Source organism: Salmo trutta, chromosome 14, assembly GCF_901001165.1.
Source record: "Salmo trutta chromosome 14, fSalTru1.1, whole genome shotgun sequence".
In the NCBI taxonomy this organism is placed as follows: Eukaryota; Metazoa; Chordata; class Actinopteri; order Salmoniformes; family Salmonidae; genus Salmo; species Salmo trutta.
In genome coordinates this window covers 21745754-21760540 of record NC_042970.1, presented here as the reverse complement: position 1 = coordinate 21760540, position 14787 = coordinate 21745754, and the positions used below count along the sequence as shown (strand labels likewise).

General features: G+C 43.9%; 1 protein-coding gene across 4 annotated transcripts in view; it reads right to left on the bottom strand.

The window, feature by feature from the left end:
- LOC115207615 (cadherin-4-like) overlaps window positions 1–14787 on the bottom strand; it is a 373996-nt gene that overhangs the window by 46683 nt on the left and 312526 nt on the right. For all 4 annotated transcript variants that reach the window (XM_029774884.1, XM_029774885.1, XM_029774886.1 and 1 more), the window contains one exon: window positions 6203–6358. In XM_029774884.1, the coding sequence (XP_029630744.1) occupies window positions 6203–6358 (156 nt within the window). The remainder of the gene's footprint in view (window positions 1–6202; window positions 6359–14787) is intronic.

Here is a 14787-nt window from a genome sequence, read left to right as displayed (position 1 = left end):
GTGGACTGCTAATGTGTGATTTTGGGCCATCATTAGCATGCTGGAGGGCGGGCCTGAAAAACGCATCGCCAACCACCAGCGCCGCCACAGCAACCACTGATGGGATCTGTCCAATTCCCCCCAGGCACACCCGTCAACATCTTCATCAAAACACACAAATGCACACACACGCGCGCACACACACACACTTCTCCTGACTGGCTCCCAGCTGCTCTCTCCCTACAGCTGTATGTGGAGAAAAACAAAACTACACCCACACGCTAACCTCAGAGTTCCTCTTCCTCTGATGGAAGCCTGTCAAAAACACCAGTCATGTCTTTCGTATCAAAGAACAGACCAGAACATATGTAACCCATTCCAGGAAGCTAGGCATATGTCGCACATCACTACTTAACACGAGAGGCATTTAAACTTATACAAACATTTTATTAACAAAAAATGTCAGAAATGCTTTCGGAACATGTAAACTTTCAAGTGCCTTAATAACAAATGTGCATGCCATCTATAAATACAAATAAAATTGTTAAATTATGAACCTAGTTGGTTTAGCCACAGAAAAATACAGGAACCTTCCCGTTAGCCATGGTTGACTGAGATAATGGATGGGCTGGACATGCCGAGAGATAAGTTTGGATTAATCTGCCATGTAGCATGCTTCTGTCTATAACATGAGCTGCTCAGTATGTGTAGATTATCCTTGCTACCACGGCTTTTTAAAAAGATATCATGAAGAACTGCAAAATTGTTGCTACTGCTCTCAATATTGCTGCCCTGAATTTAACATGCATATCAACAAAGATCCGTGGGGAATAGTTGTCATGGATTACTTTCGGGTGGACGATCATGCCATGTTGACTCTCTCTGACTCTGAAAATGAATCAGACAATGAGGAAATCTTGATTTAGGTAAAAACATTTTAATTGAACCAGACATTGTAGAGTCTTCTGATGACAGGGATGGGGAAGAAATGGCGATCAACAGTACTGTTGTCACAGAAGAAGTTGACCAAGTTTGAAATCAGTAGAATGCCCGGTGGAAGAAGAGTATGATTTCAAATGAGGAGGGAGTCGAAAAGAGAACACAGAAGTCTGTTATATAAAACACCTGTCTCCGGATTACATCTTCAAACTAAGGGCAACCATGGCATCCATGACAGAGGGGGAGAAGCGTTCATCCATGTATATGGGCAAAAGTCTAACTACATTTTCATATATTATACGTTTCAAATTTTGTCAGAAAGTCATTTTCATTGCAAATTAAAGTGTACTGTTAGCTAGCTAGCAGACGTTAGCTGGCTGACTCGCTAGCTAACGTTACGTGTATGATCTTTGTAGTAATATTATTATTATCTCAGAAAGCCATTTACATTACTAGCTATAGTCTATAGCTAGCTAGCTAACATTGAACCTAGTTGGTTAGCTTTAGCTACCTGCAGATTCATGCATGGTACATGGTAGTACTGTATGGATTGGGATTATGGTTCATTGTTTAGACAAAAGACTAAACAATTTACACCTTCTACATCCTGTGCATGTGACAAATAAACTTTGATTTGATTTAATATATTGTGTGTTTACGAGATGGTAATGTGAAGAACAAAATGACCTACACCAAAGTCAGATTAGGATATAGGCCAAGGACTAGATAAAGTGTATTTTACTACTACTTTCACCACTTTTAGTATTGAAAGCTTTGGTTGTTTACTACACTACCTTACTCACTCTGTTTAGCACAAGGCCTCACATGTGAACCCTTAAAGAGATTGGGTGGGGCTAAGGCTTAAGAGCGTGTGAACGATGCTGAATGGGTGTAGACAAAGAAGAGCTCTCCAGTAGGTGTACCAAAAACATTCATGGGACATTTTCTCAAAAGTGGGGTTACAAATGTATCAACTTTCAAAGCAGAATTACTTTCCCATTGTTTCTCAACTGCAGTTTATGATATAACATTTTCTAGCTCTGAGTCTCTACTTTAACAGAATTTTGCCAAATATCACAGAATCAGTCTTACCGGTTGGGTGACTAACACCAGGCTCCTCTCAGGCTCTAACACCAAGCTCCTCCCAGGATCTAACACCAGGCTCTAACACCAGGCTCCTCTCAGGCTCTAACACCAAGCTCCTCCCAGGCTCTAACACCAGGCTCTAACACCAGGCTCCACTCAGGCTCTAACACCAAGCTCCTCCCAGGCTCTAACACCAGGCTCTAACACCAGGCTCCACTGAGGCTCTAACAGAAGGCTCCTCTCAGGCTCAAACACAAAGCTCCTCTCAGGCTCAAACACAAGGCTCCTCTCAGGTTCAAACACAAGGCTCCTCTCAGGCTCAAACACAAGGCTCCTCTCAGGCTCAAACACAAGGCTCCTCTCAGGCTCAAACACAAGGCTCCTCTCAGGCTCCTACACAAGGCTCCTCTCAGGCTCAAACACAAGGCTCCTCTCAGGCTCAAACACAAGGCTCCTCTCAGGCTCAAACACAAGGCTCTTCTCAGGCTCAAACACAAGGCTCCTCTCAGGCTCAAACACAAGGCTCCTCTCAGGCTCAAACACAAGGCTCTTCTCAGGCTCAAACACAAGGCTCCTCTCAGGCTCAAACACCAAGCTCCTCTCAGGCTATAATACCAAGCTCCTCTCAGGCTGTAATACCAAGCTCCTCTCAGGCTGTAATACCAAGCTCCACTCAGGCTATAATACCAAGCTCCACTCAGGCTGTAATACCAGGCTCCTCTCAGGCTATAATACCAAGCTCCTCTCAGGCTATAATACCAAGCTCCTCTCAGGCTATAATACCAAGCTCCCCTCAGGCTGTAGTACCAAGCTCCCCTCAGGCTGTAGTACCAAGCTCCCCTCGGGCTGTAGTACCAAGCTCCCCTCAGGCTATAATACCAGGCTCCTCTCAGGCTCTAATAACGAGCTCCTGTCAGGCGCTAACACCAAGCTCCTGTCAGGCTCTAACACCAAGCTCCTCTCAGGCTCTAACATCAGGCTCCCCTCAGGATCAGGGTTGTTTACAGTTGCCAGTCCAGTTCACTAAGTCTTAACGAGTGCCCAATGACCTGACTGACTTATTGATCCCTCCCATGCCAAGAGGTGTAGGAGCAGGTGTACTAACATCCACCAGTTCGCAAAGAGACCTGACACCACTGGGCTAGCCTGGCCAGGTTACACCTCCACTCCCACCTCCACTCCCACCTCCACCAGACGGCAGTCTCTGGAAAAGAGACTGATACTGTAGGAGGACTGACAAGCAGGACCTCATCTGGAAATAAATGGACCAGCAGGAACTGCCAGATAGATGAGTCAGGCCAAAGAGAGAGGACTGCCAAGAGCAGGGAGGTCCTTGGACTTGGAGTTTGCTGCAAATCTCTTGTATGGAGAATTGTGTGTTTTAAGTGTATGTAATACAAATCAATCAGACACTCAGGCCTGTAGAATAATAGTGAAGACATCACAACTATGACATAACACATATGGAATCATGTAGTAACCAAAAAAAGTGTTAAAGAAATCAAAATATATTTTAGATTTTAGATTCTTCAAAGTAGCCACCCTTTGCCTTGATGACAGCTTTGCACAAACTTGGCATTCTCTCAACCAGCTTCATGAGGTACAGTAGTCACCTGGAATGCTTTTCCAACAGTCTTGAAAGACTGTTCATACATATGTTGAGCACTTCCTTCACTCATCCCAACTCATCCCAAACCATCTCAATTGGGTTGAGGTCGGGTGATTGTGGAGGCCAGGTCATCTGATGCAGCACTCCATCACTCTCCTTCTTGGTCAAATAACCCTTACATAGGCTGGAGGTGTGTTTTTGGTAAGTGTCCTGTTGAAAAACAAATGATAGTAACACTTAGCGCAAACCAGATTGGATGGCGTATCGCTGCAGAATGCTGTGGTAGCCATGCTGGTTAAGTGTGCCTTAAATTCTAAATAAATCACAGATAGTGTCACCAGCAAAGCACCCCCCACACCATCACACCTCCTCCTCCATGCTTCACGGTGGGAACCACGCATGAGGAGATCATCCGTTCACCTACTTTGCGTCTCAAAATGACACAGCGGTTGGAACCAAAAATCTCAAATTTGGACTCATCAGACCAAATTACAGATTTCCACTGGTCTAATGTCCATTGTTCATGTTTCTTGGCTCAAGAAAGTCTCTTCTTATTATTGGTGTCCTTTAGTCGTGGTTTCTTTGCAGCGAGAAACCACTGTGTGAATCAAACTCCTCTGAACAGTTGATGTTGAGATGTGTCTGTTACATGAACTCTGTGAAGCATTTATTTGGACTGCGATGGTAGGCCGTCATTGTAAATAACAATTTGTTCTTAACTGACTTGCCTAGTTAAATAAAGGTAAAATTACATTTTAAAAAGGTGCAGTTAATTGCCAATTTCTGTGGCTGGTAACTCTAATGAACTTATCCTCTGCAGTCTTCCTTTCCTGTGGTGGTCCTCATGAGAGCCAATTTCATCATAGCGCCTGGTGGTTTTTGCAACTGCACTTGAAGAAACTTTAACAGTTGATTGACCTTGATGTCTTAAAGTAATGATGGCTGTTGTTTCTCTTTGCTTATTTACATTTTAGTCATTTAGCAGATGCTCTTATCCATAGCAACTTACAGTAGTGAAGGCATACATTTCATTTCATAAATGTTTATTTTTTTTTGTACTGGCCCCCCATGGGAATTGAACCCATAACCCTGGCGTTGCAAACACCATGCTCTACCAACTGAGCCACCGGGAAGGCTGTTCTTCCCATAATATGTGCTTGGTCTTATACCACACCTACCTTGTCACAACACAACTGATTGACTCAAATGCATTAAGAAGGAAAGAAATTCCACAAATGAACTTTTAACAAGGCACACCTTTTAATTGAAATGCATTCCAGATGACTTCTACTCATGAAGCTGGTTGAGAGAATGCCAAGAGTGTGCAAAGCTGTCATCAAGGCAAAGGGTGGTACTTTGAAGAATTTCAAATATAAAATATATTTTGATTTGTTTAACACTTTTTTGGTCACCACATGATTCCATATGTGTTATTTCATTGTTTTGATGTCTTCACTATTATGCTGCAATGAAGAAAATAGTCAAATTCAGTAAAGCCCTGGAATGAGTAGGTGTGTCCAAACTTTTGACTGGTACTGTGTATATATATATATATATATATATATATGGGGAGGGTCGTGTTTCATACACACACACACACACAGGCAAAGATTTTTAGCTGGCAGGCAGGCAGGCAGGCAGACATTGGAATACGTTTCTAAGTGACAAAGTGGGGGCTTTGCATAGGCACGTTTATTCTGAGACTGGAAGAAAATGCCAGGAACGTAAAATAACATTATTTCCAAACTTAAAATAATGGTTCTGTTCTGAAACAGTATGCTGTAGATCCCTTTTGTTCACGGTTCTGATTCTGTTCCTCTAAAAATGTAGTTCGTTTCCAGTTTTCGGTTCTGTTCCCTGAACCGGTTTCAACCCCTGGTTTGTTATATCTGTCTGGCCTATGCTATGTCTCCCATTCTTTCGCGGTGCATTTTTGTTTGTAAAGCAAATATCTGTGATATTTGAAAGAAATATTTCATCTAATCTAAGGAAATATCTAATGTTGTGAGCATGTCTGAAGTGTGTACAGTAAGAGGCAGATGTATGCCAAATGTAAAGCTGTCAGAGGAGAGGAGGCAGCGTGCAGCTGCAGAGTTCATGGGGAACATGTTCCATTCTGATGGGGTAAACACCCAGCTGTAGACAAAGAAAGGGTTGCCCCTGCTGTCACGTGACTCCTAAACACAACACCAACGCAACACACAGAACATCACCCATTCATTAGCAGTTAAAGACAAACGCACTCCTCTCCAAACCGTCTCTCTCTCTGCTGAAAAACCTCCTTCAAGCCTAATTGACAGCTTGAATGGCTGCCGAAATCTGTGCTTTGTCAAGGCAATCTTTCTTTCTTTCATTTCACACTTTTATCATGACTTAGAAAGGACAGTCTGGCATAAACAAGACAGTGTTGCTAAAGCATACAAAAAGCTGTACTCAGAATCTGAGGCTTCACTCAGTCTCACTGTGTCAGTGTGACAGAATTACGACAGCCATCCTGCACAGACAGATGGACGGACAGACAGACACCCAGACAAACAGACAGACACACAACAGATGTGTGGAGCGACCGTAACACGCACTGTAACTTACATGGTAGGAGGCCCTCTCCTCTCTGTCCAGGGGTCTGGTGACAAACATCTTGCCGTGCACAGGGTCGATGTTGTACACGTCAATGGGAGGCTGGTCCGCCCCTGCTCCAGTGATGCTGTAGCGGATCCCTTTCTCCAGGTCCTGGTCCGAGCGGATCTGGCAGAGGGAGATATAAACACGATGACATGTTGTATGAGACTCAAAGCATGGCTCAGAAGTGGTAGAGGGCAATAGTGATGCGCGGGTTGACTCATAACCCACAGTCCCAGCAGTTATATTGGCAGGGAGGATCATGAAATATTGTGTGGATGAAGGGCAGGTGGGTGGCAGGCGGGCTGAATAAAGAGAAAACAATGCATAAAAAATCTATAAATGTATCAATCTTGTGCAATTCATATCTATAGGCTACATTGAGGTTTTTCTTTCATTATTTTTATCTGGCATTAGGCAATGGGTACAAAAAAGCTTTAGGGCAAGTGTCAAACTAATTTCACGGGGGTCCGAGTGTCCGCGGGTTTTCGCTCTATCCTTGTACTTGATTGATGAATTAAGGTCAGTAATTAGTTAGGAGCTTCCCTCACCTGGTTGTCTAGGTTTTAATTGAAAGGGAAAACCAAAAACCTGCAGACACTCGGCCCTCCGTGGAATGGGTTTGACACCCCTGCTTTAGTGCATGACTGTAGCCTAGACACGCCAAATGCACACCAATCACCAAAGGCTTTAGGGAACTTCAGTGGAAAAAGTTAACTTCGATCCACTGAGTTAAAAAGGACAATGTCAGAGTCAGGGGAGTCATGCGCCCCAAAGATCTGAGAAGGCACAAAGTACAATACCAGTCAAAAGTTTGGACACACCTACTCAGTCATTTTTACTATTTTCTACATTGTAGAATAATAGTGAAGACATCAAAACTATGAAATAACATATATGGAGTCATGTAGTAACCAAAAAAGTGTTAAACAAATCAAAATATATGTTATATTTGAGATTCTTCAAAGTAGCCACTCTTTCCCTTGATGACAGCTTTGCACACGCTTGGCATTCTCTCAACCAGCTTCATGAGGTAGTCACCTGGAATGCATTTCAATTAACAGGTGTGCCTTGTTAAAAGTTAATTTGGGGAATTTCTTTCCTTCTTAATGCGTTTGAGCTGATCAGTTGTGTTGTGACAAGCTAGGGATGGTATACAGAATATAGCCCTATTTTGTAAAAGACCAAAAAGTCAATATTATGCAAGAACAGCTCAAATAAGCAAAGAGTAACGACAGTCCATCATTACTTTAAGACATGAAGGTGAGTCAAAGCGGAAATTTCAAGAACATTGAAAGCTTCTGTCATGACGTTGGCCTGATGGGGGAGGTTAAATTCCAGACGGAAAATATTTACACAAGAAGCAACCTAATATCACACAGTCAAACTCTCAGTCATTTAGTAAGTTCACCATTCTGTCATTCTCACTGTTAAACATCGCACAGTGTTCAACACAACAGCTCTTTATGTCAACGCCGCTTTACCCCCATAAATACCTTTCCCCTTTTCTCTCTCTCTACTTTATAGAGTTGACTCTTGTAAAGCCTTTCTAACAAAGAGAGTCTGGTAACATCCGAAAGGTGGGAAACGGAACCATATTTCGGTAATCCAACCAGTTGAAAACATGCATTGGTACTTAATGAATATGATCTCAGATCAGTTGTTGTCTGAGACATTAGTACTAATGACAGGATGACTTAACCTCCCTGGGCTAGGTGGGACGCTTGCTTTCACCGAAAAGCTATTTTAAAATCGGACATATCGAGTGCATAGATGAGTTCTGTATCTATAATTCTTAAAATAATTGTTATGTTTTTTGTGAACGTTTATCATGAGTAATTTAGTAAATTCACCGGAAGTGTTCGGTGGGAATGCTAGTCACATGCTAGTCACCTGCTAATGTAAAAAGCTGGTTTTTGATATAAATATGAACTTGATTGAACAAAACATGCATGTATTGTATAACATAATGTCCTAGGATTGTCATCTGATGAAGATCGTCAAAGGTTAGTGCTTCATTTAGCTGTGTTTTGTGTTTTATTGACACGTCCTTGCTTGGAAAATGGCTGTGTGATTATTTTTGTCTATGTACTCTCCTAACATAATCTAATGTTTTGCTTTCGCTTTTTGAAATCGGACAATGTGGTTACATCAAGGAGAAGTGTATCTTTAAAATGGTGTAAAATAGTTGTATGTTTGAGAAAGTTGAATTATGACATTTTGTTGTTTTTGAATTTGCCGCCCTGATATTTCACTGGCTGTGTCTCGCAGGTGGGACGCTAGCCCATAGAAGCCCAGGAAGCACCAGTGACTCGGTAAATAAATAATTGGTCAGATGAAGCAGACGCTAAGCTACAGGACTGTTTTGCTAGCAGAGAATGGAATATGTTCCGGGATTTTCCCGATGGCATTGAGAAGTACACCACATCAGTCACTGGCTTCATCAATAAGTGCATCGATGACATTGTCTCCACAGCGACTGTACGTACATACCCCAACAGAATCCATGGATTACAGGCAACATCCGCACTGAGCTAAAGGGTAAGTGGGACTCTAACCCGGATGCTTATAAGAAATCCCGCTGTTCCCTCCGACGAACCATCAAACAGGCAAAACGTCAATACAGACCACGATCGAATCGTACTACACCGGCTCCGACGCTTGTCAGATGTGGCAGGGCTTGCAAACTATTACAGACTACAAAAGGGAAGCACAGCCGAGAGCTGCCCAGTGACACAAGCCTACCAGACGACCTAAATTACTTCTATGCTCGCTTTGAGGCAAGTAACACTGAAACATGCATGAGAGCATCAGCTCTTCTGGATGACTGTGTGATCACGCTCTCCATAGCCGATGTGAGTAAGACCTTTAAAAGGGCTCAGATAATAACCTAACGAAATTAGCATCGTGTTCAATGTGACGATCGACACGCCGAAAGGATGAATTTCGACTATATCAGCCAGAATATAGCACAAGCTTAAAAGTATGGCAACTTGGTATGAACTTTGAACTCTTATTCACTAAAGAAGTGATACCTCCTAGCCGTTGTGTTAGCGACAGCAGCTGTAAACGTGGACTAGGAGAGGACGGACAGACTATCCATTCTACCATGCTCCAGTTCACCACTAGACAAGAGATCCATGCTGGACAACCCAGCCGTCTATCTACGACCAATTTACCGAAGCGCAGCTCAGAGTAAATATTTAATGCATTTTCCTTTCTCAAATGGGCGGTTATTTAGAATGCATAAGATACTGTATTTACGATAGCTGCTTACAGCCCGATAGAGACACAAAATCTTTTTGTTCCTCAGTCTTCCCGCTCTTTCATTCAAAACCCAACCCCCTTTCTTTGTGTAACCAGCCGTCATATCTGTTCCGTCTGCTAGGGGCGTTTTCCTTATGACATAATTTGTAATCAATGATCCATTCTGTGTAGATGTAATTCTGTGTGATTATTTAGGTATTTAGTAAATAAATAATTAAACCACATTTTGTATTGCTGATTCAACTTCTTAGCCAGGGTTCGTAAAGATAACCAAGAATTTACAACTTTCAGATGAGATTGAATAAAGTGACGATTAAATATTGACTGCTACTGATGTAAAAGATTACTAGGTCTTTAAGAGTTTATTCGGAAGATAACAGCTCTATAAACATTATTTCGTGGTGCCTCGACTTTCTAGTTAATTACATTTACCTGATTAGCTTAATCAGGTAATATTAATTACAGAGAAATTATTTTATAGAGTAGCATGTCATATCACTTAATCCAGCATAGCCAAAGACACGACACTTCTTTAAGTGCAGTCGCAAAAACCATCAAGCGCTATGATGAAACTGGCTCTCATGCGGACTGCCACAGGAAAGGAAGACCCAGAGTTACCTGTGCTGCAGAGGATAAGTTCATTAGAGTTAACTTCACCTCAGATTGCAGCCCAAATAAATGCTTCACAGAGTTCAAGTAACAGACACATCTCAACATCAACTGTTCAGTGGAGACGGCGTGAATCAGGCCTTCATGGTCGAATTGCTACAAAGAAACCACTACTAAAGGACACCAATAATAAGAAGAGACTTGCTTGGGCCAAGATCCTCGAGCAATGGACATTAGTTCCAACCGCCGTGTCTTTGTGAGACGCAGAGTAGGTGAACGGATGATCTACGCATGTGTGGTTGTTTAACACTTTTTTGGTTACTACATGATCCATATGTGTTATTTCATAGTTTAGATGTCTTCACTATTATTCTACAATGTAGAAAATTGTCAAATTAAAGAAAAACCCTTGAATGAGTAGGTGTGTCCAAACTTTTGACTGGCACTGTATGTGAGGATGGCTGAGAGGTGGCCCATAGCGGGGCCATGCCCCCATCCGGACATTGTGCATTTTTCAAACACCTGAAACAGCTTTTTCCTGCAAGCTAGAGCCATAACTATTATGCTTAATTCTATGTAAAAAAAGATATATTTTTCTGCATATCTAAGCATACCTATTAAGCTGTCGGTATCCTCCTGACTGGTGGTTCTTTTTTTAATTAGGGATAGGCGTCCCATTAAAGGGATAGTTGTAAATCATGCAGCGCCATGTGTCACGATTGCAGATTTTAGAGAAACAACAAATGTCGGTACATATAAGTGTCTTATATCGGCTGAATGGTTAAATTCTTGTTAATATAACTGCACTGTACACTATACAGTAGCTTTTACTGCGAAAAATGCCATGCTATTGTTTGAGGAGAGCACCTAACAACTGTCACGCCCTGACTGTAGAGATCCTTATTATTCTCTATGTTTGGTTAGTTCAGGGTGTGACTCGGGTGGTAAAATCTATGTTTTCTGTTTCTTTGTTTTTGGGCCGAGTGTATCTCCCAATCATAGGAAGCTGTCTATCGTTGACTCTGATTGGGAATCATACTTAGTCAGCCTGTTATCTTACTGTGTTTGTGGGAGGTTGTTTTCTGTTTAGCCTCTGTTGCCTGACAGAACTGTACGTTTTTGTTATTTTGTTTGAGTGTGTTGTGATAATAAAGAATCATGAGCACTTACCACGCGCGCTTTGGTCCACGTCTCCTTCAGACGACCGTTACAGAACCTCCCACCAAAAATGGACCAAGCAGCGTGGCCAGGAGAGTTGGACATGGGAGGAGATCCTGGACGGCAAAGGGCCCTGGACGCGGATTGGGGAATATCGCCATCGAAGGGAGGAGATAGAGGCAGCAAAGGAGGAACGGCGACACTACGAGGAACTAGCACGGCAACAACGGAAGCCCGAGAGGCAGCTCCAAAAAATTATTTTGGGGGGGCACACGGGGAGATTGGCGGAGTCAGGGTTGAAACCTGAGCCAACTCCCCGTGCTTACCGTGGGGAGCGTGTGACTAGTCTATGCGGTGATGCGCACCGTATCTCCGGTGCGCATTCACAGCCTGGTGCGCTCGTTGCCTGCTTCCCGCATTTGACGGGCTAAAGTGAGCATTCAGCCAGGACGGATTGGGCCGGCTCAGCACTCCTGGTCTCCGGTGCATCTCCTCGGTCCAGGATATCCTGCGCCAGCTCTACGCACTGTGTCGCAAGTGCGCCTTCACAGCCCAGTTCGTCCTGTGCCAGCGGCTAAGACGGGTTGTGCCAGCCCTATGCTCCAGACCTCCAGTGTGCCTCCACGGCCCAGTATATTCTGCGGCAGCTCTAAGCACTGTGTCGCCAGTGCGCCTTCACAGCCCAGTTCATCCTGTACCAGCGCCTCGCACTAAGTGAGCATCCAGCCAGGACGGGTTGTGCCAGCCCTACGCTCCAGACCTCCAGTGCGCCTCCACGGCCCAGTTCATCCTGTGCCAGCGCCTCGCACTAAGTGAGCATCCAGCCAGGACGGGTTGTGCCAGCCCTACGCTCCAGACCTCCAGTGCGCCTCCACGGCCCAGTATATCCTGTGCCAGCTCCGCGCACCCAGTCTCCAGTGTGTCTCTCCAGCCTGGTATGCCCTGTGCCTGCTCCACGCACCCGGCCTCCAGTGCGTCTCCCCAGTCTGGTGAGACCTGTTCCGGCTCCACGTACGAAGCATCCAATGATGATCCATGGCACGAAGCCTCCAGTGATGATTCATGGCCCGGAGCCTCCAGTGATGATCCATGGTGCGGAGGCTGTAGCAACGATCCATGGTGCGGAGGCTGTAGCGACGATCCATGGCGCAGAGCCTGCAGCGACGGTCCCCCGTCCAGAGCCTTCAGCGGGGGTCCCCAGTCCGGAGCCTCCAGCGGGGGTCTTCAGTCCGGAGCCTCCAGCGGGGGTTCCCAGTCCGGAGCCTCCGGCGACGATTCACGGTCCGGTTCCACGAAAGTGGGGGGAGCCCCAAGCGGAGGGGGATCTGCATCCCACACCGGAGCCTCCACCAAGTGGAGATGCCCACCCGGACCCTCCCCTATAGGTTCAGGTTTGCGGCTGGAGTCCGCACCTTTGGGGGGGAGGGTACTGTCACGCCCTGACCGTAGAGATCCTTATTATTCTCTGTTTGGTTAGGTCAGGGTGTGACTCGGGTGGGAAAATCTGTTTTCCCAATCTATGTTTTTTCGACCCGAGTCACACCCTTTTTCCCACCCGAGTCACAAAATATCTTTGTTTTTGGGCCGAGTGTGGTTCCCAATCAGAGGCAGCTGTCTATCGTTGTCTCTGATTGGGAATCATACTTAAGCAGCCTGTTTTCTTCCTGTGTTTGTGGGAGGTTGTTTTCTGTTTAGCCTCTGTTGCCTGACAGAACTGTACGTTTTTGTTTTCCCCTTTTGTTATTTTGTTTGAGTGTGTTGTGATAAAGAATCATGAGCACTTACCACGCTGCGCTTTGGTCCACTTCTCCTTCAGACGGCCGTTACAACAACAAAACACTTTTTTCACTGCAATAGTTTGATAAATTCACCTTTGAAGGTGAAATGTGTACTTACATTCTGAAATCTTTCTCTGATTTATCATCCAAAGGGTCCCAGAGATAACATGAAGTGTTGTTTTGTTAGATAAAATCCTTTTTCATATCCAAAAAAGGTCCACATAGCATGCACGATCGATTTTGTATTTCCACTCGTTCAATTTGCAAAGAAAGGAATCTGTTCAAATCTAACCCTAAACGTTGTTTCAACCAGTCAAATCACGTTTGTATTTATTCCTCAGAGATCATAGAACGTAATCAGACTTCATTAGGGGTGTAGTATATCCTATAGGACACCAAATTTGGTCAAGAGCGACGCCTTCATGGCACGCCGATGATGCAGACACTCTTTACTTGATCGACTGTAACTTTGTCAAATAACCACCAATCGTGGTCAAACTAAGCTAGCTAGATAGCCAATGAGCTGGGCTTTACGGGAGTATCGGGAAACCTGCTAACCTTGTGTGACAGCAAGCCTTTTCCTTTTGGACAAAAATTATAAGAATATGGAGAGCTATGAAGTTATGAGAACTGGGTGTTTTGCAAATGTTGAACTTATAATATGGCTACTAATACTGGAAAAGCTAAATCAAAGTCCAAGTATACAGATTTGATGATATTCTTGCAGAAAAATGTAATGTGAATGTAAATGTCTCCTTCACGATTTGCCCAAATGTACCTGGGTGACTTCACACTAAATGTCATGTAGTTTGATCATACTTCAAGTAATCCGTCTGAAACTTTGCACATACACTGCTGCCATCTTGTGGACACCATCGGAATTACAACCAGCGTGATGGCTTGGGACCTTTCTGTTGCATTTCAAAGATGGTGGTTGAAAACAAACGTTTGTTTTTTTCTTTGTATTTTCTTCTACCAGATCTATTGTGTTATATTCTCCGACATTCAATTCACATTTCCACAAACTTCAACGTCTTTCCTATCAAATGGTACCAAGAATATGCTTCAGGGCCTGAGCTACAGGCAGTTAGATTTGGGTATGTCATTTTAGGCGGAAATTGAAAGAAAAGGGGCTATCCCTAAGAAGAACCTACATATTCTTCTCTGCATCTCTACTAAAATCTTGGTAAAAGATTGAAAGGAATGTGAGTCGTTTTCAGTACATTTAATTATTTCTTGCTTTTCTAATTTCTACCAACCTTGCCAGCAGGCATGCCAGCTAAGATAGTTAGTTAGCTAGCTACTCTAACTTGATTGATAGCTGGTAGCTAGATATGAAGTTGGGAAATGGGGAACCTATCTGGGCTAGCTAAAGCCAACTTAATAAAATTGCTAAGTGGCTAGTATAGGGCAGGTGCCCCTGTGCCCCCAATGGGCATGATGCCTCTGGTCAGAGTTTAATTCAATAAGAGAAAAGCTGTTAAATTGAGAATTAAAAAGAGAAGGGAGGGCCAGAACAATAATGTTTGGGAAAGATTTGGGGAAGTGGTAAAAGAGGATGATAACAGTGCCGGCTATGCATACTACTCTGAATCCCACTGCTGACTTGTCTCTGAAGCTAATGCAGGGTTGGTCCTGGTCGATCCCTGGATGGTAGACCAGCTGCTGCTGGAAGTGGTGTTGGAAGGCCATATAGGGGGCATTCTTCCCCCTGGTCTAAGGAGATACCAATGCCCCAGAGCA